Source organism: Zalophus californianus, chromosome 14 (genome assembly GCF_009762305.2).
Source record: "Zalophus californianus isolate mZalCal1 chromosome 14, mZalCal1.pri.v2, whole genome shotgun sequence".
NCBI lineage: Eukaryota > Metazoa > Chordata > Mammalia > Carnivora > Otariidae > Zalophus > Zalophus californianus.
Genome location: NC_045608.1, coordinates 66296149 through 66322922, shown reverse-complemented (window position 1 = coordinate 66322922; position 26774 = coordinate 66296149). Strand labels below are relative to the sequence as shown.

At 43.2% G+C, this 26774-nt stretch overlaps 1 protein-coding gene and 1 long non-coding RNA gene across 2 annotated transcripts in view; one reads left to right on the top strand and one right to left on the bottom strand.

Annotated features, from left to right (window-relative positions):
• The window catches only part of PSTPIP2 (proline-serine-threonine phosphatase interacting protein 2), a 64620-nt gene extending 46597 nt beyond the window's left edge, over positions 1-18023 (top strand). The window contains exons 7-15 of the mRNA XM_027575963.1: positions 3336-3434; positions 3997-4042; positions 4955-5034; positions 7654-7752; positions 9067-9163; positions 9279-9360; positions 10464-10498; positions 11989-12046; positions 16214-18023. Of these exons, the coding sequence (XP_027431764.1) occupies positions 3336-3434; positions 3997-4042; positions 4955-5034; positions 7654-7752; positions 9067-9163; positions 9279-9360; positions 10464-10498; positions 11989-12038 (588 nt within the window). The 3' untranslated portion in view covers positions 12039-12046; positions 16214-18023. The remainder of the gene's footprint in view (positions 1-3335; positions 3435-3996; positions 4043-4954; positions 5035-7653; positions 7753-9066; positions 9164-9278; positions 9361-10463; positions 10499-11988; positions 12047-16213) is intronic.
• On the bottom strand, positions 17964-26575 carry LOC113912582. Its single transcript, XR_003516886.1, has 3 exons — positions 26416-26575; positions 21435-21698; positions 17964-18078 (listed from the first exon to the last, which is right to left on the bottom strand). It is a non-coding gene; the product is annotated as an uncharacterized LOC113912582 (long non-coding RNA).
• Positions 26576-26774: the final 199 nt, after the last annotated feature.

Genomic DNA, 26774 nt, shown 5'->3' with positions numbered 1-26774 from the left:
TGAAATCCTGTGCTGTGTTTGAGCATATTCCTGACAATAACGTTTCAGTAATATTAATTAGTGCAGTGGTTTGGGAAAACAACCTTTAGAAGTTTGACTTTCCTTCTTTTTAAGGCCTTGGAAAGACTGAGGATGAAACTAGATGAGGAAACAAAATGATAGTGCCTTTCTGGTAACCTGGAAAGTCAGTTTAAATATTTCAGGCCAAGACACAAAAGCATCGATACTCCATGATGCCATTTATCTTGTTGGATTTGAGCTTTTTCTCTGTGACTACTTTGAATCTTGATTTCTTACCTATTTTACTGAGTGACTCCTTCCTGTTTCAAGATCTGAAACCTGCAAAAACCTTCCTTAAATTATTTATTTAAGAAAACACTTAACAAGATAGAGCTAAGACAGATTGCTAGCACCCTCACTCTAGCGTTTATGAGTCTGTTCACTCGGGACAGTGAACTCTGGTTTTGAAACATCTGTGACTCCATCTCTGCACAGAGGCATCATCATGATATTCTCTGACTGTGACATGCTATCTGGTAACCCAGTTACAAAAGAAAATGTCACCAATGTTGATGGCGTGTGTGGTCTGTTCTGCATCCTTCTTTCCCGTGACGCATAGCACCTCAAAAGCCACTGATAAATAGGAAGTGATGTTAGTGTAATTGCAGAAATAGTGTTGGACAAGAAATAATTGTTCCCAGCGCTTTTATTTTTTTAGCAGTCTTGGGTAAGCTTTTTAACAATTGAAGAGAAAGCCTTAGTGAAATACAAGTTTCTTAACTCTGTCTTCTACCTACATGAAGAGCCATATCAGTGTTATAACTTTTGCTTCGACTGTCAAAAAAATGATTTAGAAAACTCAAGAGAAAGGAAGACTATTGCATTTACTCATTTTTTGCTGACTGTGTCCTTTTTCCCTCTTGATGTTCCAAGGTTTCTTCTTTTATGGTTTCCTTTTGCTTAGAGAACTTCTTTTTTAAGTAGGCTCCACGCCCAATGTGGGGCTTGAGCTCACGACCCTGAGATCAAGCATCACGTGCTCTACCGACTGAGCCAGCCGGGCGCCCCCAGAGAACTTCCTTTAGCCATTCTACAGAACGGTGTGTTAGCGACAAATACTCTCAGTTTTTCTTCATCTGAGAATGTCTTAATTCTCCTTTCAGTGTTAAAGGCTATTTTCACTGGATATAGGATTGTGTGTTGACAGTTCTTTTCTATCAGTATTTGAAAATGTGCCACTTTCTTGTGGCTTCTGTAGTTTCTGATAAGAAAGCTGCTGTAATTCAGATTGGTTTTCCCTTATAGGTAAGGTGTCATATATTTTTTAATTTTTTTTTTTTTTAGTTTTCAGAAGTTCTCCTGTGTGTTTTTAACATGGATTTCCTTGGGCTTATCTTGTTTGGGGTTTGATCAACTTCTTTAATCCGTAGGTTTACATCTTTTGCCAAATTTCAGAAGTTTTCAGCTTTTTACTTCTCCAAGTGCTTTTTCAGCCCACCTTCCTCTCCTCGCGTTGCAAGGACATGAGTGTTAGATCTTTTGTTACCGTGCCAAAGGTCCATGAGGCTCTACGCATTTTTTTCAGCCTATTTTTCTGATACTCAGGTTAGGTAATTTCATTGTTCTGTCCTCCACTCAGAAGAAAGAGACTCTTTCTTCTGTCTCTTCCATTCTTAAGCCCATCCATTGAGTTTTTTATTTCCATTAGTGTGTTTTTTTAGTTCTAAAATTTCCATTCGGTTCTTCTTTTTTTTATTTTTTTAAACAATTTTATTTATTTATTTGAGAGAGAGCACAATCAGGAGGAGGGGCAGAGGGAGAGGGACAAGCAGACTCTCTGCTGAGCGTGGAGCCCAGTGCGCACCAGGACCCAAGATCATGACCTGAGCTGAAGTCAGACACTTAACGACTGAGCCACCCAGACGCCCCACCAATTTGGTTCTTCTTTTTATCTTCTCTGCCTTTGCTGAGCTTTTCTAGTTCTTTGCCAAGACTATCGATTTTTTCATTTATTTTAAGTGTATTCGTCTCTCTCCCTCTAGTATTAGAAAAGGTCAGGCATATTGTCTAGGCTTGGTGTTGGTGAGAGTGAGGAAATTTACTCCATATACTGCTAGGGGGAGTTTCAGTTGGTGTGGTCATTTTGGAAGGAAGTTGGACATATACATATTCTTTTACCAAACAATTAAACTTCTGGGAACTTGACCTGTATGGATAAATTCATACTACCCAAAATAAAAACAGCATATTTTTATGTTATAAAAAAAGGGGAAAGAAGATAAATGTCCACCAATAGAGAGATAGTTAAAATTATGGCATGAGTGTGTGTATTTACAGTCATCGAAGTGTTCAGCTACAGGGCTCATGCTTGATATAGAGAAATGTCTCACATATTGTTACAAAGGAAAATTGTTGCCTGAATATCTCATGTGCTTGTAATTATGAAAAATTATGACATTTTTATGTGTGTGTAGCATGTGTGGAGAATTATATGGCTGTTTACTGAAAGATTAACCCCAAATGAATTGCAGAAGATGCCGAGAAATGCAAGAATGCGTGTGAAATATTTGATGAGCACAAACCATCTCTGCAAAGGAGTCTTCGTTCTTAGTCAAGCAGTTTTCGGGGGTCAACATTTTTATTTATTAGCTGATTCGCAGCTTTATTTGTTCAAAGAGTTAAGTCTTTGCTTCAATAGTTGAAACAGAAAATGCTCTGATTCACTAGCTATAGTTTGAGAACTGTTTTCACACTCATAGTAGTAATGATGGCCCAGATTAGACCACAGCCTACTTTCAAACAGAACTAAAACAGTTCTTTAAATCAAAAAGGAACACGGCTATGCCTAAGTGCCAGAGTCGCTGGGATTGATGCCCTCCCCACTGTCACTTGCTATGGTGGGCACATTAGGATATTGAAGCATAATTGTAATTACCATGGCCAAGTGATTGCATCTAAGTCCTGAGGCTTATGTTATGAAAACGCTGGATTGCACATCTTACGGTTACATACCTATCTTGATTTTGCCTATTTCAAATCCCATTTTTTGTTTCTGTCCGTTTTTAAAGCTCACATACTTTGTGTTTGCCAAATAGGAGGGATTATTTCCTTGATCAGGTTGCCACCACATGCATAGTTTGGAAAAGGGCTAGAGAGACCTTTCAAAAAGAGATCAGAAAGAGCGTTTGCCCTCAGAGTGCCCACCATGGAGTGGTGATCACAAAGCTAATCTGAGTGCCCTGTGCTTTGCTGGGCTTAGTGGGCTGGTGTGGCTGCTTTGGAGGGTTCCATTCTGCTCACCTGTTTTGGTCCTCTTTTGGCTTCTAACAACAAAGGCAAAGAAGATCTACGAGCAGAAATGCCGAGACAAAGACGAAGCAGAGCAGGCTGTCCACCGGAGTGCCAACGTGGTAAACCCGAAGCAACAAGAAAAGGTACCTGGGCGAGCCGGCAGCCTGAAAAATCTGAGATTTATGTATTTGAGACTCAAGCCAGTTAATAATCTTAATTAAAAATGGAGCTGCATCCTAAGTCCCTGACCATATCTTCTTCCTCTGGGCTACTAGGATCCTCTGACCAAGAAAATCCCTTGTCACAGTTTTGGGGTTCTGGAAGAGCTGCAGAAACGTGGCCCGGGGGAAGGGAGTGGAGTGATAAAAAGTTGAGGAGGGGGGCTTGGTTTTTTTCACCTTTCTTCAAAACTCGAGTAGTCTTTGTAGCCAGGCCACCTCCTGCTTGGGCATGTTATCAGTTTTACGTAAGCTGAATAGAAGATTGTCAGCAACCAGAGGGCAGGGGTATGTCTTTAGGAAAACAGAGGGCAAGATGCTCCGTGGCTGTTGCCCAATGGTGATAAGATTAGGGGGCAGGTTGAACGATTTGCTGAGAGAAACACAGGCAAAATGTGGGCTACACCGCTCTCTTCACAGTCAGTGTAAGTCTGTTGGCCTGTGGAAGCCTGGCTCAGCATTTCTCCTCTCTCCTTTGTTCTCACAGCTTTTTGTGAAACTGGCAACTTTGAAGACCGCAGTAGAAGACTCGGGTGAGGGGCTGCTCCCGGGGACGGGGGAGGGTTTTGTGGGGCTGACATTCCGCGGAATCCGTCCGGAAAGGTGGTGTTGTAGACCACACAATCATGTATGGACAGGCAGTGGGATTACTGAGATATCTGGGGGGAGGGAGGGAGAGAAAGAGGGAGAGAGGACAAGTCAGGACCTGGGAAAGTGAGAGGAAGTAGATGGGACTGCAGTTTCTGTCCCAACACCCCTCCCCCACTTGGGTCTTGGACCTTACTTGTGATTGAATGGTGGAGGTGGTGGTGGGGGGGCGGTCATGGGGCAACTGCTTTGTAATCAGGTGCTCACTCTGCTTGTTGGGAACATCTCTCTTAAAAGCCCATTTCAGCCCTGCTAACTCTTTCCTGTTATGAAGGCAACAGGCAAGTTGTGAGGCCTTGTCATGGCTGAAATCTGAGATCCAAACCAGGTGTTTGCAAAGCCCTCTCATCCCAGAGTACCCTGCAGAAGATAAGCCTCTCATGACCGTGGCCACTTAAGAAGTCTCTAAATCCAAAAAAAAGAGAAGTCTCTAAATCCCAAACCAAAGCAACTCAATACTTCTCTTCCCCGCACCTCTCCCTGAAACATTTTCCTGAAAATGGGAAGGAAGCTATTGAGGCCGAATTAGCCAAAGAGAGCCCTGGCTGAGGTTCCTGCCGGCCTTCTCTCTCCTCCCTTGAACCGTTTCTTACTACTTGCTTGGTTTAATGTCTAAAAGGAAAGTGCTTAATTCACAAAGATATTACGAGAGTGAGAGATGGACGTGGCCTTCCAGTGTTCAGAGCTCTTTGGGGCCTTGAGAGCTCAGCCTGCTCCATCGAGGCAAGCTGGGCGGTGGGTCTGCAGGTCCCTGTCCTGTCTGGTTTCTGAAGCCAGGCCCCTCCCCTGCATTGCAGACAAGACGTACATGATGCACATCAGCGCCCTGGACAAGATCCGCGAAGGCTGGCAGAGCGAGCACATCAAGGCCTGCGAGGTACTGGAACCGGCAGCTGCTTGGGAGGGGATGGGTTTTCTTCCCAGAACCTGGAGAGTCTACTTGGGGAGAAACGTACCACCCCCTCACCATAGGACCCCAAGTCTCATAGAATTGCTTGAGGGCCAATTAGAAATCAGAAATTTCAGTGGAGGAGGGAAGGACCTGGAAGGTTTCCCCCCAGACCTCATCTTTCTGCCGAGTCCCAGTCCCGACCGTTGTGTCCGACTCTGCTCCAGGACTTCCTCTCATGTTTGGTTAGCCCAAACACGCCATAGCTGGATCAGGTCATGGGTGATTAAGTCGTTATCTTTCCAGGGCCTCACCTGAACCTGCTATCGGATAAGGAAAACGCAGGCAGGAGGCGAGCAGGCTTTAGAAGTTTTTACTCTCCTTACACCTTTGATTTCACCATTACCCCCGCTTCGTTTTTAGCACAGGACCTCGCTTACAATCTCCTGCAGAAAATAAAGACGTAATCTTTTTCTTACCAGTGGTTCTCAAAGTGAAGTCCCAGGATTTGTAGCATCAGTATCCTCTGGGAATATGTTAGAGATGCAGATTCTCAGACCAATTCCAGACCCTACTGAGCAGAAACTGTTGGGGTTTCTGTTAATAGGTCCTCAGGTGATTCTTAGGCAAATTTAAGCATGAGAACCGCCCATCTCCACCCCCACCCCTCCTTTTCTCCTGTTAGTTGAAAAGGGGCTGCTCCTGCCCTATCAAGAGCCTGTCCCAACACCTGGGTTCAAGATGCCATCATCCAGCTGTCTTTCCCTCATGCCTGTGCACAGCCTTTAATGTGAACTTCTCTTGTCATTTGCACAACTCCGCTCATTCTTGGTTTTAGAACCTACTGGCTGTTGCTTCCCATCTGCTACCCTCTCCTGTCTTCACAGCCAGCCTTCTTGAGGGCGTTGTCTTCACATACTCATCACCCTTTGCCTATCCCAGCCTGCTGCGTCTGGGGGTCCCCCCTGCCCACCTCCGCCCACTCACGGCTGCTCACTTGAGGAACTGGAAATCTCCATGGTGTGAGGTCCAGGAAGCCTTTGCAGTTCCTGATCTTATTTGATGTATATCTACTCTCTAGTACTGTGGGTCACTATCCCCCTCCCAAAACACTCTTTTCTGTTTTACTTCCTTGACTGCACAACTCTCATGGAAAAGCCTAGAATAAGGCCCCCTTTTTAAGGTTTAAAAAAATGCAAAGCAATATCATATACATTTTATGGACACGTACGTATTAAAAAAGCCTGCATGAGAATGATAAAGTTTAGGAAAATGGTTATCTGCGGGGAAGGAGGAAGGTGATTGAGATTGGAGAAAGCACACAAGGGGCTTAAACAGAATCTGAGGCAAATATGGCCAAACTTGTTGACTGACCTAGGTGGTTGCTATGTGGGGATTCATTACATTTCTCTCTATGAGTCTTTCTATGGGCAATATTCTATAATAAAAATAATGTGAAATTTTAGTATTTATATGCTACATGAATATTAAATATACTAATATACTAAGTATACTAAATAAATACTAAATACTAAATAAATCTAAAATATATGCTACATACAAATACTCAAAGGTTTGCAGGTGAAATAATGTATTTGCTTCAAAATACTCTGAGGAGTAGTTGATTTGGTAGGCATATAATAAAACAGAATTGGTTGTGAGTTGATAAATGTTTAAGCTGATGATGGGTACACGGGCATTCATTAAACTATTCTCTTGTGTATGTGTGAAGCTTTACATTATAAAAATTTTCAGAATGTAATAGCGTTATAATCAACATTTAAAAACACATTAATATAGAACATGCACTGCCACATAGAATAGCACCCACTTTATAGACTAATAACTTGATTTTCCAAATGTTATTTGTTTATATCCAAAAAACTATTGTTCAGGGAGTGACTTTTTTTTTTTTAAAGATTTTATTTATTTATTTGACAGAGAGAGATACAGTAAGAGAGGGAACACAGCAGGGGGAGTGGGAGAGGGAGAAGCAAGCTCCCCGCTGAGCAGGGAGCCCGATATGGGGCTCGATTCCAGGACCCTGGGATCATGACCTGAGCCGAAGGCAGACGCTTAACGACTGAGCCACCCAGGCGCCCCTCAGGGAGTGACCTTTTAAAAAAACTTTTTTATTAAAGAAAATTTCAAAACTACACAGAGATAGAAGGCAAGTGCAGGTTCCCCCATGTTCTAATGAACTGGCTTCAGCGATTGTGACCGTCTTGCCAATTGAACTCAGTCATAGGGGCAGGGCAGAGTTTTGAATTGGAGGCTCTGGCAAGCTGCCAGGTGGAGAAACCCATTAGGCAGTTGGAAATGTGAGCTGGAGTTCAGGTTAGAACCTTGCTATCTGGGTTCGTCATTACCTCTTACGTTCAGAACTATATCCGGTCCTGTTTGTGTTAATACCGTGTGAGAATACCATTTGCATTCTTTGCCTGCAGTTAAGAGTTGATGAGTTTCCCCGGTGGTGAGGGCACTATCCTAAACGGGGCAATAAGCTTACAGATAATGAGGATTGATACTGTTTCTTAAGTCATAGCCAGTCTAGACAAATGTCCTTCTTCTCTGCCTATGTATGGACATGTCGTTATGTTTCTATAGATGTTTGAAGCTCAAGAATGTGAACGAATAAACTTCTTTCGGAATGCACTGTGGTTACACATGAATCAGCTGTCCCAACAATGTGTCACAAGCGATGTTGTAAGTCAAAGGCGTCCACGGAGGATTCATTAGAGTGGAAGGAACCATAGACATTTATTAGTCCACCTTCCTCATTTGAGGCCTAGAGAGGTACAGTGACTTGCCCAAGGCCACTCAGTGAGTTGCTAGAGCCAAATAAACACCTAACTGCCTGACGCCTGGTCTGCTTCGCTACCATGACTTTCTCTTTAAGAGTTAGGACGAGGGAGCAGAGAAGGGAGACCCAAATGCAGTTTTTTGTTTGTTTTAGGATTTTTATTTATTTATTTGAGAAGAGAGCATGCACAAGCAGGGGAAGGGGCAGAGGGCCCGGGGGAGAAGCAAGCTCCCCGCTCAGCAGGGAACCTGATGCAGGGCTTGATCGAAGGACCCTGAGATCATAGATCATGACCTGAGCCAGAGGCAGACACATAACCGACTGAGCCACCCAGGCATCCCCCCCACCAAAACACAGTTTAATTTGTGGATGACAGAGATTTTATAGCATGACTATGAGTCCCAGAGTGTCCCTCCAGGACAGCGCCAAGTACTAGCAGAATGACTCTTGCCCAGGCTAATGATCACGCCAGGGCTCAAGATTTACTTCAGCAGTATTACCAGCGTCAATATCCAGCTTTAACTTGTGCACAGCAATCCTCATGGGATCTCAGACCTCAAACGGATTAGAATTCAAATTATTACAACCCTCTGTCTAAGAAATAGCCACCCTCACTTAGATGGGACAGTCACTTTAGAAGAACAATTGAACTCCTAGAAAACCTGTAGAATTGACTAGAACTTTTTCCAAGGTAATGCATTGTCTTGGCATTTGTGTGTGGCATTAGTCTTGGTATCTGTTTCCTTTGGCCATCCGTATTATAAAAAACCCTCTTTCTGGCAAGGTTTTTATGCTGCCATAGAGATACCTTTCTTGCCATCTTTAAAACAATTTTAATAGCAGATATGCGTCAGAGAAATCCCTTTATATGAGTCACAGAAAAAGAGACTTGGGAATGTCTCTTTTTCTTTTTTAAAACAAAATTTGGGAGATTCAGCCATTCATCAAACCTGTTTTAATAAGCTGTGTCACAATTATCACCGACATACTCTAGCTTGATTTATCTTTTTTTTAAAAAAAAAGATTTTATTTACTTATTTGTCAGAGAGAGAGAGTGCACAGCAGTGGGGAGGGGTAGAGGGATAAACAGACTCCCGCCGAGCAGGGAGCCCAATGCGGGACTCGATCTTAGGACCCTGGCATCATGACCTGGGCAGAAGGCAGATGCTTAACTGACTGAGCCACCCGGGCACCCCGATTTATCTTCTTTTTGTTAGATGTATGAAGAAGTCCGTAAGAGCTTGGAAGCGTGCAGCATTGAGAAGGACATTGCATTTTTTGTGAACCACCGAAAAACTGGACAAACCCCACCAGGTGAGTGGAGTGGCAGGGCTAGGGGTTTATTTAAGCATTTCTACTAGTCTTTTGCATCACATGTCGAGAATGGAAGACACTAGCATCTTAATATTTTGTTTCTTAATTCCCCTAGCACCCATCATGTATGAGAATTTCTACTGCCCCCAGAAGAATACAGCCTCACAGGGAAAGGCCCCGGGACCTAACCTAGCAAGGTAATAACCAGCTACCTTTCAAATAACAAAAATACTTTTAATAAATGTTGTTATTATTAGTGTTCTAAGAGGTATTAGAATTGGAACACACCCACCACTGCATTTGCATTTAGGACAAATGTTCAGTGGATTTTACCAGTCATAGTTTAAGGAGGACTATATCATGCTTGAGGGTGATTATTGTTACTCACGTATGAATCCTATACCTTTTTTACAGCTTATAGAAAGCAGGAGTCAGCAGACTCTGGCCCTCTGTGAATCAACTCTGACCAACCTCTTTTGGTAGGGCCCAAGAGTAAAGAATAGTTTTTACATTTTTAAATGGCTGAATAAAGAGAAAAGGATATTATTTTGTGACACATGAAAATTACATGAAATTCAGATGTCAGTGTTCGTATAAAGTTTTATTGGACCCCGACCATGCTCATTCGTTTGCATTTTGTCCGCAGCTTCTTTTGCATTCGAGTTGACAGGGTTGCGACCGAGTTGCCCTCGTGGCCAGCAGAGTCAAAATCGTTTACTGTCTGGCCCTTTACAGGGCTATAGCCCTTACCGCTATAAAAGATCCCGACAGAAGAGAAACTTCTGTTTCACGCAGTCAACTTCATGACTAAGCTGCTAACTTCCATTCCAGTTTTTTCAAAAGAGAAGGGAGTATTTGAGGGGGCATTGCCGGACCCTCATCAATATTTAAGAATGCCAGGCTCTGTTCAGAATAGTTCGTGTGAATTAGCTCATTTCATCCCCACAGTGAGGTGGGAGCCGCTTGTATTTTCCATTTTCCGTGTGGTCATGCAGAGGTACCAGATCAGGAAACTGCGCACTCACAGCAGAGATTTTCCTCTTGTCAGTGTGGGGTGTGGGGGCAGGGCTCCGTGCTTCCTGCCCGCAGTGCATCCTGCCCGTCAGCATAATAAAATGTCAGCAGCCTAGATTCCAGTGGGTCAGCGGTAGTGCAGGCCTTTTGCTTCATCTGAACTCTCCTTGACTCTCCAGAACAGAAACCAGATCTGATTAGAGGGCAGTATGCTTGTAGTGTGAAGTCAAAAATTAGAAAAATAACAAGATCTCATCTGAAAAACTTTGGTTTTCATTTCTTACAGGAGAGGACCTCTCCCAGTTCCTAAAAGTTTACCAGGTATGACACTGAGAAAGACCTTTTGAAATGCTTATGTCATGTTCTCTCTCTCTCTTCTTTTTTGTAAAGATTTTATTTATTTATTTGAGAGCGAGCGAGCACATGAGCAGGGGGGCAGGGCAGAGGGAGAAGCAGACTCCCAGCTGAGCACAGAGTTCCACGCAGGACCCTGAGATCATGACTTGAGCTGAAGTCGGTTGCTTAACCAACTGGGCCACCCAGGTGCCCCATCATGTTCTCTCTAAGGTTGAGTAGTTAGAATGTTGAAATAAAGGGAAAGAATGGAACAATTTTTTTAAAAGATTTTATTTATTTATTTGACAGAGAGAGACACAGCGAGAGAGGGAACACAAGCAAGGGGAGTGGGAGAGGGAGAAGCAGGCTTCCCGCTGAGCAGGGAGCCCGATACAGGGCTCGGTCCCAGGACCCTGGGATCATGACCTGAGCCGAAGGCAGATGCTTAACAACTGAGCCACCCAGGCGCCCGGAAAGAAGGGAATAGATAGAATCAAATTCTCAAGAGAATGAACCTATATCAGGATCTTAATATAATACTATTTGTCACAGAGTGGACTTTGGTAATTGGTGGTCTACTTTATAGCTTCTCAAAGAGAATTCCACTCTTGGAGTACCAAAAGAACCTTATTATAAGGCAGTCTTACCTAAGAGATTATTTCAACTTGAACCATAAAAACGGCAAAGTGAGATATAGTTTCCTTTGGATTACACAGAAACATAACTGATGGAAGGCATAGATGTCTAGAAACATATAACCTCATATTATACATTTGTGCACTGACCGTAATTGGGTCTTTCACTAATCACTCTGGTCTCTTTTTCATTCAGAACTCCTAATGATACCTCTGGGACAAACACACATTTTATCATTTTTTTTGTTAGTTTTAGTCCTTGGGTAATTATAAGATCCTTGAAGGTGGGCACTTGGTTTTCTCCTGTATCACTCATAGCACCTAACACAGTACTGGGCACAGAGTAGGTGCTCAGCAAATATCTATTATCCGAGTAAAAGAAAGATATACCTACCTGGGTTCAAGGGACTGAGGGAAGAGAAAACTCACGCAGCATATGGGAGCTTAGCAGAGCTTCAGTGACTGAAAGAAATTCAGGGGCTGAAATGATATCTTTGAAAAATATAAGGATTCGAGTTATTTTATTTTTGTAAAACAATTACCACCTGATAACGTGGGACTTATTTATGTCTATGTCTGAAGATGACTTTACTCTGGGTGCTGCTATCTGCGCATGGATGAAAAGGGCAATGAAATCATAGTAGTGATTTCCAGAATGTGTGAGTGAATCTTCTGGTTTATAGTCATGACTACCATTTGTAGGATTTGTTGCCAGATGTTTTCTTTTTATAAAAGGGACAGTCACTAGAATCTTTAAGTGGAATGTTTTGATTTCAGAAGGGCTAAGATCTTATCGTGAAACAAGATTAACTTAATGTTGCTCTGTTCTGCCCTTTGCAGATAATCCTGACTATTCCTTGGTTGAGGACTACAGTCTGATCTACCAGTAACATCATTGGTAAGAACCTTTAATGTTTGCATAATCAAATTGCATTTAGACTGATGAGTGTGTTTTTGAGTCTCTGAAGCTTCTTTATAACACCACTGCAAGCGGCAAGGCCTTGCCTCAGGCTGGCCCACTGATGCGTGGGGTCCTGCAGGATGGCCTCTCTAAATCCCATATTGCAAGGGGACTGGTGCCCGCGCCGTACGTATTTGAATGAGGAGATTCTCCCTCATTATTCTGTAGCTCGTTTTCTGCTCCTGTTAAGCTCTTTGTGGCTATGACACACTTACGCTCAAGGCAAGGCTCACAAACAAAACACACGTGATCCTCACTGTTTAAGTAATAGTGTACTCTCCCGTTCCCAAAAGGGGGGAAAGTCAAGTCAAAAGAAGTCAGTGAAAATGAGGCAAACACCATCACACTCACCTATTACACAAGGGCATTATGGGGCCATCTTACCTCAGATTATTACTGCTCCAAACTAGCAAACAAGGATTCCTAGAGCTGAGCTGTGGAGGCAACCATTACTGCAAAGATGGCGCTCTGTCTTTGGTTCTCAGACACTTGCAACTTGCAACATGTCCCAAGTCAATCTCAGTCTTCACAAATGTGAAGGAATGCCTCTGAAGCCAAAATAGTACTATATGAAACTCTGTCAAGTATAAATGTTTTAACCCAAATGGGCGTATCTTGGGGTATGACAACATATGTACGTATGAGCAAAGAAAAGGCTTGAAAAGATATATTCCCAAACAAGTAATAGTTTTTCTTTACTTATGTTTTCCAATTTGTCTACAATGAAACTTTATTACTTCTTTAATAAAAAACTGTTTTTGAAGAGTTGCTCCTCTTGCACATTCCTGGTTTAGTGTGTTCCCAGGAGTGCCAGGAGGGGGGGTGGGATACAGGAACTGGAACAGCCTCTCTCCCACCCTCCCTGGTTTGGTGCTACTGTCTCTTAGGAAACAAAACAGGTTTTTTTTTTTTTTTTTAATTTTTAATTAACATATAATGTATTATTTGTTTCAGGGTACAGGTCTGTGATTCATCAGTCTTACACAATTCACGGCGCTCACCATAGCACATACCCTCCCAAGGTCCCTCACCCAGCCACCCCATCCTTCCCACCCCCCACCACTCCAGCAACCCTCAGTTTGTTTCCTGAGATTAAGAGTCTCTTATGGTTTGTCTCCCTCTCTGGTTTGGTCTTGTTTCATTTTTCCCTCCCTTCCCCTATGATCCTCTGTCTTGTTTCTCAAATTCCTCATTATCAGTGAGATCATATGATACTTGTCTTTCTCTGATTGACTTATTTCACTTAGCATAATACCCTCTAGTTCCATCCACGTCATTGCAAATGGCAAGATTCCATTTTTTTGGATGACTGCGTAATATTCCATTGTGTGTGTATATACACCACATCTTCTTTATCCATTCATCTGTTGATGGACATCTAGGCTCTTTCCATAGTTTGGCTATTGTGGACATTGCTGCTCTAAACATTGGGGTGCATGTGCCCCTTCGGATCACTACATTTGTATCTTTGGGGTAAATACCCAGTAGTGTAATTGCTGGGTCGTAGGATAGCTCTATTTTCAACTTTTTGAGAAAACTCCTTGCTGTTTTCCAGAGTGGCTGCACCAACAAAACAGGTTTTAATAGTGCTCTATGGTGGCTTTCCTTCAGTGTTTTATAGCACTGAAAAGTTCTTTTTAAAAAAATTTTTTTTAATTTAAATTCAATTAACTAATATATAATGTATTATTAGTTTGAGAGGTAGAGGTCAGTGATTCATCAGTCTTATATAACACCCAGTGCTCATTACATCACATGCCCTCCTTAATGTCTATCACCCCATCCCTCCATTCCCCTCCCCTCGAGCAACCCTCCGTTTGTTTCCTATGATTAAGAGTCTTTTCTGGTTTGTCTCCCTCTCTGATTTCGTCTTATTTTTCCCTCTTTTCCCCTATGATCCTCTGTTTTGTTTCTTAAATTCCACATGTGAGTGAGAGCATATGATAATTGTCTTTCTCTGACTTATTTCGCTTAGCATAGTACCTTCTAGTTCCATCCACATCATTACAAATGGCAAGATTTCAATTTTTTTTTTATGGCTGAGTAGTATTCCATTGTATATATATACCACATCTACTTTATTCAGTCATCTGTCAATGGACATCTGGGCTCTTTCCATAGTTCGGCTATTGTGGGCATTGCCACTATAAACATTGGGGTGCAGGTGCCCATTCGGATCCCTACATTTGTATCTTTGGGATAAATACCTAGTAGTGCAATTGCTGGGTCATAGGGTAGCCCTATTTTCAACTTTTTGAGGAACCTCCATGCTGTTTTCCAGAGTGGCTGCACCAGCTTGCGTTCCCACCAACAAACAGTATAGCACTGAGAAATTCTTGAAGTGAGCATATCAAACCTTGCTTGTCTTCAGTCCTCTGAAAACACCTACTTTGTGACTTATAGCCCATTAGCTAGATGGAACAGAAGCCATGTTGTTTTGATTACATAGAAATAATCAGCTAGTATGTATTGATATTTAAATATGAGTCCTTAAACTGCTTAATAAATGTTTTTAATATCTAAGCAACTTGGCTGTCAAAGATGATGGAAATTGAAGATCTAAAATACCGTGGCCTCTGACTATACATAACTTTCTGACTTACAAACAAATGGAGTCTTTACAACTGGTCATCACTTCTTCATTTCATAAGGTTCCCTTTTTCTCATGGAAAGAGGCACGGCCCGTATTAGCAGTAGAGAGGGACAGGGGGAATCAGCGACTTGGGACCCCTGCCCTCTGGAACACCACATACACGATGGCTGCAGCAGTCATGGGCAGCTCCAAGAGTTTGGTGGTGGTGTTTTTTTTAACCTCCTCCTTTTCTACCCTCACCTATTTGCATAAAGCATGTATTCTAGTTGCTTAATGGTAACCTTTGATCTGGCAACTCTAGTTCCTCAGAGCTGTAGAACCTGCTGTTCACAGATGCATGATGCTAACACCAACACACATGAGCTCTGTCACTTCCTCGGGTTCATTGGTGTGTGCCAGCCCAACGGACAGGGGCTCAGCATATATGGGTATTATTGACAGAGCTGAAGAGAATTTTACAGAAGGAAGTCTGTTGTAGTTAATAACTTAGCTAAGCAACTTATCACAACACTTATTTTGCGTTTGAGCCTTTGGAAATGAACTAGGAAGGTGTAGGAATTTGTGGTTTGTGTGGTGTCGTTGATATTAGCTGCTGTGCCTGTTTTTGGTTCTAACATGTTTAGGTAAAGACAGGTTATAACTTTTGTGTATCAAAAAATATAAATACGTGTATTGTTTACCAGAAAGCAATGCTGTTGTCATCACAATCCATTTTTCATCACTTTTTGATAAATGTATTTCTTTGAGGGGGCGCCTGGGTGGCTCAGTCGATTAAGTGTCTGCCTTTGGCTCAGGTCATGATCCCAGGGTCCTGGGATCGAGCCCCGCACAGGGTTCCTGGCTCAGCGGGGAGCCTGCCTCTCCCTCTGCCTGACACTCCCCCTGCTTGTGCTCTCTCTCTCAAATAAATAAAAATTTTAAAAAATATTTTATTTATTTATTTGACAGAGAGAGAGAGTGTGTGTGTGCGCGTGCATGCGAGCTCTGGGGTGGGGCGGGGGGAGGAGCAGTGGGAGAGAGAGAGCATGTCCAGCAGACTCCCTGCTGAGTGGGGAGCCCAATACGAGGCTCGATCCCAGGACCCTGAGATCATGACCTGAGCCAAAATCAAGAGTCAGATGCTTGGGGCGCCTGGGTGGCTCCGTCGGTTAAGCATTTGCCTTCGGCTCACGTCGTGATCCCGTGGTCCTGGGGTCGAGCCCTGCATCGGGCTCCCTGCTCAGTGGGGAGCCTGCTTCTCCCTCTCCCACTCCCCCTGCTTGCGTTCCCTCTCTTGCTGTGTCTCTCTCTGTCTTTTAAATAAAATCTTAAAAAAAAAAAAAAGAGTCGGATGCCTGACCGACTGAGCCACCCAGGCAGCTCCATTTTTCATCACTTTTGATACTTATTCCTCACCATTTGCTTTCTTTGGCCAAGCGTACTTATTCTCTGTAGATAATATATCAAGGTAGGAGTGAGGAGCTGAGGTCAATGGTTCATTCTAATGAAACTTCTTTGTTATTTTCTTTAAGAGCACAACTCCTTTCCCGGCTGGTGCTTCGATGGCATGGGAGGAAGCACTCAGAGCAGGAGCGTCTCTAGCCAAGCTATGTCAGTCATGAAACTTTGAAGTGAGACCTTGCTGTCATGTTCTGGTATTTTATATTGATGATAGACATTTAGATCAACTGAAGTTAGGGAAGTTCTGAAATTTTTTAAATAAGTTTACACAGTGCCCCAGACTGAAGAATTACCCTTTTCCTCTCAGTTACCAACATTGTGAATGAATTGTGTTATCTCCTTGATCCCGGAAAATCTCTGGGTTTGGAGCCTTGACTCTTCTTGTGGGGGGAAAGGTGGCTGCAGAGGGGTCCGCGCCATCAGCCTGTAGGCGCGTCTTTGGCTTTGGGGGCAGCATGGCTGTGGAATGTTCCACAGCAGGACGCGCCCTCAGTGGTGCGGAATTATAAATCCCCTTCCTTTTTTGGCTGGAGGACTGAGAGGGCATTGATTATACTTTCTCATTTTACAGATCAGGAAATGAGGCCCAGAAGTGTGAAATCCATTTCCTTACTGATCAGGGACAGAACCAAAACCAGAGTGTGAGCTCATCCCACATCACCGTTTGTCCTAATCTTTCGTGAGGCTATGGTGCTCGTGTTGAAATTTCAGTTGCCAAATGTTTTTGCCAGTGTCCTTTCAATTGGGAAAATTACCAGGGTTTAAATGTCAGATTTATTTTTATATGACTCACTGTGTGTGCTGAAGTACAGAGCACCATATTTAATTTAGTCTAAGAAGGTGTTTCTAAAGCATGCCATTATTTTATATACCCCTGAGAAAGTTAGGTGGGGGACTTGACCGTTAACTTGTGACAGTTACCGGCCAAGCCCGTTTGAATTTGATTTGTGAAAGTGTGGGGGAAAAAAAGTACATCCTAAAATCCGTGTAACAAGATATTTTGACTCCATTCCTAAAAGGAATTCTAGAGCTCCAAAGCCAGTCCTCCATCCTGGGTCTTCTTCACAGAGAATCTTTCCCTTGCTAGATTCTGAAATTTTTTAAAAAGTGTTGATCTTACCCTTTCACAGGTATTTGAGTCTTTCTTTTGTTACCCACAAACAGTAGGGAGACTACATCCCTTTTGTATAATATCCACACTCCACAAGAAAACAACACACTGTAGTTAATAACAAATTAAACTAGCACTGGTACTTATTTGGTATGTTGTAAAATTCTGTTGGCACAAAGAGCACATATTTTCTTCTCCTGCCCATGTAACAGATTTCTCAGAACTATGCATAAATTGATTGAAACAAGATTATTTCCCCCCATTTAATGTAAGGTGTTACTGAAAGTGGCAGCTTCTTCTCATGACAGGAAACTTGCATCAGTTGGATATCCTTTTGAGAAACTGGTTTGCAAAGGGCAATTGACTTCCCTAAATTGAGCAGGCTCAGGAAATTTTCCTTCGAACTCAGAACATTCTGTTTTTAAGTATTTTATTTATTGTTGGCAATTCCTCAGGGATTTCACTTTTCTCTCTATTGGTCAGTGTCATTGATGTAAAAGTTTCATGAATTGAAAATACTTTAATTTTATGGCTTTTTCAGTTTGATATGAAGTAAAATAAAGGTTCCTGGTGATTTGGGATTTATTTTGCATATTTGTGATCCTTGCGGCAAAGTCACTTCCTTGGGGAGGCACCGTCCCCGCCTCCAGACAAGATTGGATCCCATTGCTGTGTCCTGTTTCTCTCCCAGATTTTCCTTGATAGGACGTGATTCACTCTTGAAATTAATTGCTTAAAGTCTGGCTTCCCTCCTAGACAGTCACCTTCACGACAGCAGGTCCCTCTCCGTCAGTTTTTCTTGCTGTGTCCCCAGCACCTGACACACTGTAGTAAGTATGAAAGAATTAGTGGCTAGGAGAGAGCGCACCTGGAGAAACAACCAGTTGAGAGAGAAACCAGGAGCGTAAAGGGAGTGAAGCCAGTCAAATAAGCATACACGTTAAGTTTAGTAAATATGACCTACCCCGAAGACCGTGGGTATCTTAATTTGAATTCCGCTGGAAGCCGACCCTGAGGTAAGAATTTGAGTGCAGGTCCTTTTTTCTGGGGGGTGATCCCAGAACACCCGTATGGGAGTGGGGAGGTAATGGAGATAGAAGGTAGGAGGGAAGGGAAGGAAAGCAAAAAGGCCTGCATTATTGAGCCAGTCAGCACTGCGGACACTGGAGCTTCAGTCTGGGGGCTCCTGGGGAACCGTGTGGGACACACACCTCAAGCCAACCCACCAGTGGAGAGGAGCGGTGATATTCCTTCCCCAGCTCCCTGCACTCACTGGTTGAGGGCCACCCCCAGGAAGCATGAATTCCCTGGCATTCTCTGACCTCCCTGAAATGCAGAAATGCCAAGCAGAGTGGGATCCAGATTGCCGAGAGAGTCCTTGGGAGGGGCAGTTCCTGGCAGTAGGAATTTGGGCTGCCCTGTAAGGAAATGCTAAGTGCTGAAGGAATGTGGATGGTGCCCTGACAGTGGCTGACCCCTGCGTGGCTCAGATCCATCTGTGCCCCCATGAATTTTACTCCACCCTGCCTGCCATCACTTCTTCAAGTTCCAGTTTCCAACACAACACAACACACACACACCAGGAGGTTTAGCAACACACACACACAGACACACACACACACAGACACACACACCCCAGGAGGTTTAGTAGGACAAGCTAGAGTTCCTTGCTATAGATGGTCCTGAGTCTATATGCTGTTCATCATCTCCTTCCTCTACCAACCTGTTATGGAGTGAATTGTATTCTGCCCACAGCCCCGTCCAAATTTATATGTTGAAGTCCCAATCCTCCACACCTCAGAATGTGACTGTGTTAGGAGATAGGGCCTTGAAAGAGGTGATTAAGTTGAAATGAGGTCCCTGGGGTGGGGCACTAATCCAGTCTGATTGGCATCCTCTAAGAAGAGAAAGAGGGCGCCTGGGTGGCTCAGTTGGTTGAGCGACTGCCTTCGGCTCGGGTCATGATCCTGGAGTCCCGGGATCGAGTCCCGCATCGGGCTTCCTGCTCAGCGGGGAGTCTGCTTCTCCCTCTGACCCTCTTCCCTCTTGTGCTTTCTATCTCTCATTCTCTCTCTCTCTCAAATAAATAAATAAAATCTTTAAAAAAAAAAAAAAAAAAAAAAAAAAAAGAAGAGAAAGAGACACAAGGGGTGAGTGTGCACAAAGGGACGACCTTGTGAAAAACAACCAGAAGATAGCCATCTGCAAGCCCGGAGAGAGGCCTCAGAGGAAACCAACCAGCACCTTAATCTTGGACTGCCAGCTTCCAGAACTGCAGGAAAATGAATTTCTATTGTTTATGCCATCCAGTTTGTGGTATTTTGATATGGCAGCCCTAGCAAATTAATACCACACATTCTAGATTCGCTTCCCTCTTGGCAAATCTACTGCTTGTCTAGGTTGCATGACTGGTGGGGTGACCCAAACCCTCATCCCTAAGGGGTCTCAGCCCCTGGTTATCAGGCTCTTCTCAGACCCTGTTTGCTGAAATTGCCAACTGATAATTTATCACCAGGCATGGCAACCCCCAGACACATCCCAGTGAAACTCCCGAGTTCCAGATGTATTCCTCCCTGTCCCATTTTCCTCATGATAATCACCTACTCCTGCTGGGACAGTTACTCCTTTCCTTTCTTGCTCATCTACTGGCATGACTAGGCATCAGCCACAGTTTTAGTAGAACTTTCTTCCTTCCTTCCTTCCTTTTTTCTTTCTTTCAAGATTATTTATTTACTTGAGAGAGAGAGCATGAGTGGGGGAGGGTCAGAGGGAGAGGGACAAGCAGACTCCCCACTGAGTAAGGAGCCTGACATGGGGCTCAATCCCAGGACCCCAGGATCATGACCTGAGCTGAAGGCAGACGCTTAACCGATTGAGCCACCCAGGCGCCCCAGTGGAACCCTTTCTATGCCCCGTGGTTGATGCATCTCCTGGCAACCACATAGAGTGAGATGCTCTAGTCCAGCAGAGCCTAAAGTTGAAGAGATGGGAAGCACCAGTTTCCTAAGTGGGTCAGTGTAATCTCTGGTGGCAGAGGCCACTCTCAGCCCTTTGCTCCCAGACCTGTGTTTTCTATCTATTGGAGTCAACATATAGTACCATATTATGGCTATATAAGCACCACATAAGACCTCATCATTAAGACCAGCACCCCAATCCCTGCAACGTATTCTCAAGCTGCCACACCTTTACAAGGCCATTCCGACATTTTATCAGGACTAGCAGCTTCTAGGTGACGTGGCATGTAGTAGATAAAGTGGAGCCCACGGACATTTCCCTGTTGTTGCACAACATCACTATGAAGTGAAGCTCTTGGTGTAAGGTATGCATTCTCAGTGGGGGCAGTATTACTCATCAGGGGTGAAAACTGGTTCTTGATGGGAAAAACTAATCTTACTCTTCTTTTTTTTTTTTAAGATTTTATTTATTTATCTGAGAGAGAGAGTGAGATAGAGAGAGAGAGCCTGAGAGGGGGGAGGGTCCGGGGGAGAAGCAGACTCCCTGCTGAGCAGGGAGCCCGACGCGGGACTCGATCCCGGGACTCCAGGATCACGACCTGAGCCGAAGGCAGTCGCTTAACCAACTGAGCCACCCAGGAGTCCCTAATCTTACTCTTCTTATGTTTAAAGCACAGATACACATAGGGTGCATATGCAGAGATACAGTATATCTGTGGTATTAAAATGTCATGGGAGTGGCAGTTAGGAAAAAAATGTCTAATGAAGGGTAACGAAAAACAATTTGGCAAACACTGGTCTAAGGTGATGTTATGTGGAATTTCATGATGATACATGAGATACTCTTTGAGCCTTTGGATAGCATTGTTGGCCAAGACACTGCCAGCAGAAAAGGAGAATCTATTCTTGGAATCAGTCCCAGTAGAGGTGAATCTCTGCTCTTTCTAGAGCGGAAGGAGTTCAGTGGAATCACGTTTCCACCAAGTGGCTGGTTGGTCTCCTTGGGGCTATGATAACATATTTAGGGATCACCTTCAGCTTCAGGGGCTAACTGGTCAGACATTTAGCAGTAGCCACTACGGCGGGCCTGGTGAGTGGGGGCCCCTGTTCAGAGTCTTCATCCCTGCTACCAAAGCTACTCTGCTCATGAGTCCACTGAGGGAGCACTGGTATGGCCAAGGACAGAGGCTGGCTGGACGTCCCTGGATGAGTCATCCTACCTACCTGGTTGCTCTGCACCTCCTTTGATGAGTAGTTTCTTGTGGGTGCTGGTCTAAGACACACAGATTTCACATTTTGTTGCCCATCATCCTTTTGTTTTCAGTCTTCTGATCCCATTCCCTGATTCTTCAGTCAAGTTGTGCACCATTGCCCAGCAGTCTGCGTCTGTGCTTACCTGGGGCTCCTCTCCTTTCACACCACGTGATAACCAGCTGTGTTACTTGATGTGCTGCCCACGGGGAGCACTTCTCTTCATCCTGGGTGGGGCTGTCATGTGGCAGCAATCCACATAGAGATGAACAAAAATTAATATACAGAGATGATTTATTCTTGAACCAGGCATGTGTTTTTGCTCTTCTCCACCCACCGGGTTGAAGGAAACCTCCTCTGAGGCCACAGGTATGAGCTGGAAGGAGAAGCATGGGCGTGACAGAGGAAGTTGGTGGAGGTGTCTGCGTTGCCTGTTTGTGCCTGCCAAGGAGATATGAGTGGGCCACCAGCAGGTATCTGATGCTTTGGGGGGTACAAATAACTCACCATTTCTATGACTCATTTAACTTTTTTTTTTTAAGTGGGTAAGATTATGAGAGGGGAAATAATAGAAAAAAGAAAGTTTTATATGTTTTGCTTCCTACGGAAGCAAAAGTCTGTTAATAGAAGAGCTCCCGTCTATGTAAGAGTCTTCAAAAAAATGTAGGCAGGATATTTTTGGTACTTGCACTTCCAGCTAATTGTCTCAAGAAACTGAAAAAAAATTTAGAAGTAATGTGATTTCCTCATAATTAAAAAAATATGTTTAGTAATCACGAATGATGAAATAATTAATGCGTCGTACAGATTGAAGAAGTAATTAACTGTAGAATGAAGGACTTCTCGGAAATCATGTCAGAGGAGGTGCCATCAGGGGGAAATTACCACCAGATGGCAACAGAGCCTCTGGAATCTAATTTCATAGGGGAGTTTAAGAATGGTTTACCAGGGCTCCTTCCTGAGTGCAGCAGCTTTCATTGAACCTGTTATGGCAAATACTGTTCCAGATGCTGGCTGCGTTAGGAATCAGGCTCATATGAAATTTTGGAATACTGTAATATAGTATGTGAATTATACTCCTTTTATGAATGCCTGGTAATTTTTTTGAATTGGGATTTTTCTCATGAGATTGAAAATTATTTTGTTTAAAAAAATTTTTTTGGGGGGGCGCCTGGGTGGCTCCGTCGGTTAAGCGTCTGCCTTCGGCTCAGGTCATGATCCCAGGGCCCTGGGATTGAGCCCCACATTGGGCTCTCTGCTCCGCAGGAAGCCTGCTTCTCCCTCTCCCGCTCCCCCTGCTTGTGTTCCCTCTCTCGCTGTCTCTCTCTCTGTCAAATAAATAAATAAAATCTTAAAAAAAAATTTTTTTTTAAGATTTTATTTATTTGGCAGAGAGAGAGGGAGAGAGCACAAGCAGGAGGAGCAGCAGGCAGAGGGAGAGGGAGAAGCAGAGAGCCCGCTGAGCAGGGAGCCTGATGTGGGTGGGGCTCCATCCCAGGACCCTGGGATCATGCTTAACCGACTGAGCCACCCAGGTGCCCCGAAAATTATTTTAAATTCTGAAAGCTGCAATGAAAATGAATATAACCCATTGGAAGGAAATTTGGTAAATACTTATTAAAATTAAAATTGAGAATGTCTCTTTGATCAGCAATTTTACAGCTTGGCATCTATCTTATAGAAGTACACATGCACAAAAAATGTACAAGTATGGTCATTTGTAAGCATTGTTGCTTTTTTTTTTTTAAGTCATCTCTACACCCAACGTGGGGCTCACACTTGCAACCCCAAGATCAAGAACTGCATCCTCTACCGACTGAGCCAGCCCCTAAGCATTGCTTTTAACAGTGAAAAATTAGAAACAATTTAATGGCCATTAGAAGTGTGTTTAAATAAAGTTAGGGAATATTTAATTAAGGGAAAAATGAAATAGAGCCATTTTCCTTACAAGGAAATATCTCCAGAATTTATTAATTAAAAGGTTACAGACAATATATACATGGACATTGAGTATTTAAGAATGTGATATTTGTACATGGGTAGAATGTCTGAAAGGATGCATACTGAACTGTTAATAATGGTTAACTCTAGGGAGAGGAGAGTTAACTTTCTATTACACGTTTTTCTATGTTGTACTTTATGTGGCTTGCAGATACATTTAAGAGTATTAAAATTTAGAACTATTATAGAATTTTTTGAAGGAAAGAAAAAATATATAAAACCAATACCCAACAGTCAATGCTGTGACTATTCTGAATAACCCAGCATCTTTTTTTTTTTTTTTAGGATTTTATTATTTCTTTGACAGAGAGACACAGCGAGAGAAGGAACACTAGCAGGGGGAGTGGGAGAGGGAGAAGCAAGCTTCCCGCAGAGCAGGGAGCCCAGTGCGGGGCTCGATTCCAGGACTCTGGGATCATGAGTGAAGGCAGACGCTTCACGACTGAGCCACCCAGGCGGCCCCTAACCCAGTATCTTTTATATGAAATATTTCTGATATTCATTTCGGCTCCAATGTGTAAGTATAGAGTATCACAAATACGGAGAGAGTAAGCCTAGCTACCTATCTTAAAAGTCTATTTAGGGGTGCCTGCGTGGCTCAGTCAGTTAAGCTTCTGCCTTCAGCTCAGGTCATGATCCCAGAGTCCTGGGATTGAGCCCCACATCGGGCTCCCTGCCCAGCGGGGAGTCTGCTTCTCCCTCTCAGCCTGCCGCTCCCCCTGCTTGTGCTCTCTCTCTCTCTGTCAAATAAATAAATAGAATCTTTAAAAAAAAGTCTATTTATTTATACTGTACAATTGCATTGGTTCGAATCCCAGCTCCCCCATTTACTAGCTCAGGCTAGCTTGCTAGAGTGACCATGGGCAAATAATCTAACTTCTCTGAGCCTTAGTCTCTGTCTATAAGATGAGAACAATAAAACAACTGACTTTGCAGGATTGTTATGAGAATCAAATGAATTATGTGAAAAGTACTCAGAACAGTTCCTGACTGATAGTAAGAGCTCAGGAAATGGTGATTACTGCCCAAGGATCTTAGTAGCAAACACTTCACTGTTAAATTAGGTGAGTGATTAACCATGCTTGCCGTCAATGTAAATTTTTTAGGGTGTCTGCAGGTAGCGTTTATGTATAGAAAATACATTTATTGTTATTTTGTTTTCTGAAATTGATCTTTTAAATTAATTATTTCAAAATTAATGTTCAATTTATTAGTCATATACATTGTAAAATTTAGTTTTTTTTTAATTTAGTTTTTCTTAAGTCTTTATCTTTATAAATCTCAACATTCTATTATTTCATCTCAACATTCTATTTATAAATCTAATAAATTTTAATAATCACTTTCAAGGTGGAACTTTAACATTTGGTCATTCAAATTCAAAAGACCAAATTTTGTTAAACAATCGGTCCCATTGTGATTTAAATTCCCTCAAGCATTTTAAACTACAGTATTAAATTTAATATAGATTAATTTCTTCTATTGCCTGAACTGACTAGCAAAACTACTTACAGTACTAAGGTCTAACAAATTCAGTTCATATATATATATATATATATTTTTTTTTTCTTGCAAAATTTTTTTTACAAAATTCAGTTTATAAATGTAAAGTATGCCACTTTTCCCTTTCCCTTCCCTTTCCCTTTAGCTGTGATATTTATTTATTTGACAGAGAGAGACACAGCGAGAGAGGTAACACACGCAGGGGGAGTGGGAGAGGGAGAAGCAGGCTTCCCGCTGAGCAGGGAGCCCCATGCAGGGCTCGATCCCACGACCCTGGGATCATGACCTGAGGATGCTTAACGACTGAGCCACCCAGGTGCCCTGGCTGTGATATATTTATCTCAATTTATCTATGCATTGTGTCTGCCTCCCAACTAAATTGTAAACCATAGAAAGTGAAGGTAGGTCAGTTCTGTCTTGCTAAGTAGTGACTAACACATAGAGAACTTCAAAGGCCAAAAAGGAATTGAATTGGTCTTAACCAGAAAGGGTATTCCAGCCTGAAGAAACAGCAGCAAAAGTAATGGGTAGTAAAGGTGGTAAAAAGATTTTGTTCATATTTGCCAAGTCTCGCCCATTATACATAAATAAACACACACACACACACACCCAGGTATACAAAGTGCATGTGCGTTCTGAGTGGCTTGATAACATTTTTGTTGTTGAGGATTTCAAAGTATGTGAAACTGTACTTTATATGATCAAATACCTCATAAACAAGTCACTGTGCAGTGTATATCTCTTAAGTGCTTCCCATTTCTCAGGTCATATTCCTGGATTTTTCATTCTAGGATATGCTACCAGTGGGTGGATAGTCTTATTTTCCTCCCATAGAAGCCATCTCCACTATCTTACCCCACCACCAGACAAAACAACTCACATTCATTTGTTCCATTCATCAAATATTTATTGAGCATGTACTCTAGGCTGGCCCGTGTTGTAGAGGCCCTGGGGATACCACAGGGAACAAAACAAAGAACCCTTGCCCTTTAAGAGTTTACATTCTGGAGGAGCTGACAGACACAAACATAAAAGCAAATTATATAGTATTTTAAGAGGCACTAAGTGCTTTGGAAAGAAATTGAACAGCTGGGGAAGGGAGAAGGGGCCAGGTTTTTAATATCTGGAATTTTAAAAATGAAGCAAGGTACGGAAAATCTATAATAAAACTTTTATGTGTCTTATTTCTTCTCTGCCCTTCTCGGGACAGGTGTCTATTTCCTGCCTGGCAATTTGTACAGTAATGATAACTTCCATTTACTGACATGCCTGTCGCTCCACAAGTACCTTTCACGATTAGCACATTTAATCTTCATCAAATATCATCGTTCCCCTTTACAAAAGAGGGAACCGAGGTGGAAATCTCAAGGGCACATCACGGGCGCAAAGCAGAGATTGAGGCTGACTGGATCTACTTAACTACGGGTCAGAAGAAGACTGATAAACATACCTTCCCGGACTCCCTTAAGCCGGCGGGGGTGAGATATGCCAGCGCACCCGGGGTCCACACTGAGTGCGGGCCGGAGAGACAGACGCACTCTCAACCCGGACCGCCGGCACCAGGGATACACACAACCGAAGGAACCTGCGCATACCGGGTACACCAGGAGGGGCAGAGCACCGGGCCAGGGGTGGGGCCTGGAAGGAAGAGGGCGGAGCCACGATCCTTCAGGGAAAAAAAAAACACGCTTCCCGGAGTGGTTTGTCCTACGTTGCGGCCCGTAGCGTCCCTGTGCTGCCGCCCCTTCTCCGGGAGTGGCGGAGGTCCGATCACGTGGTAAGGTCGGAGGCCGGAACTGGGCCAGTTGT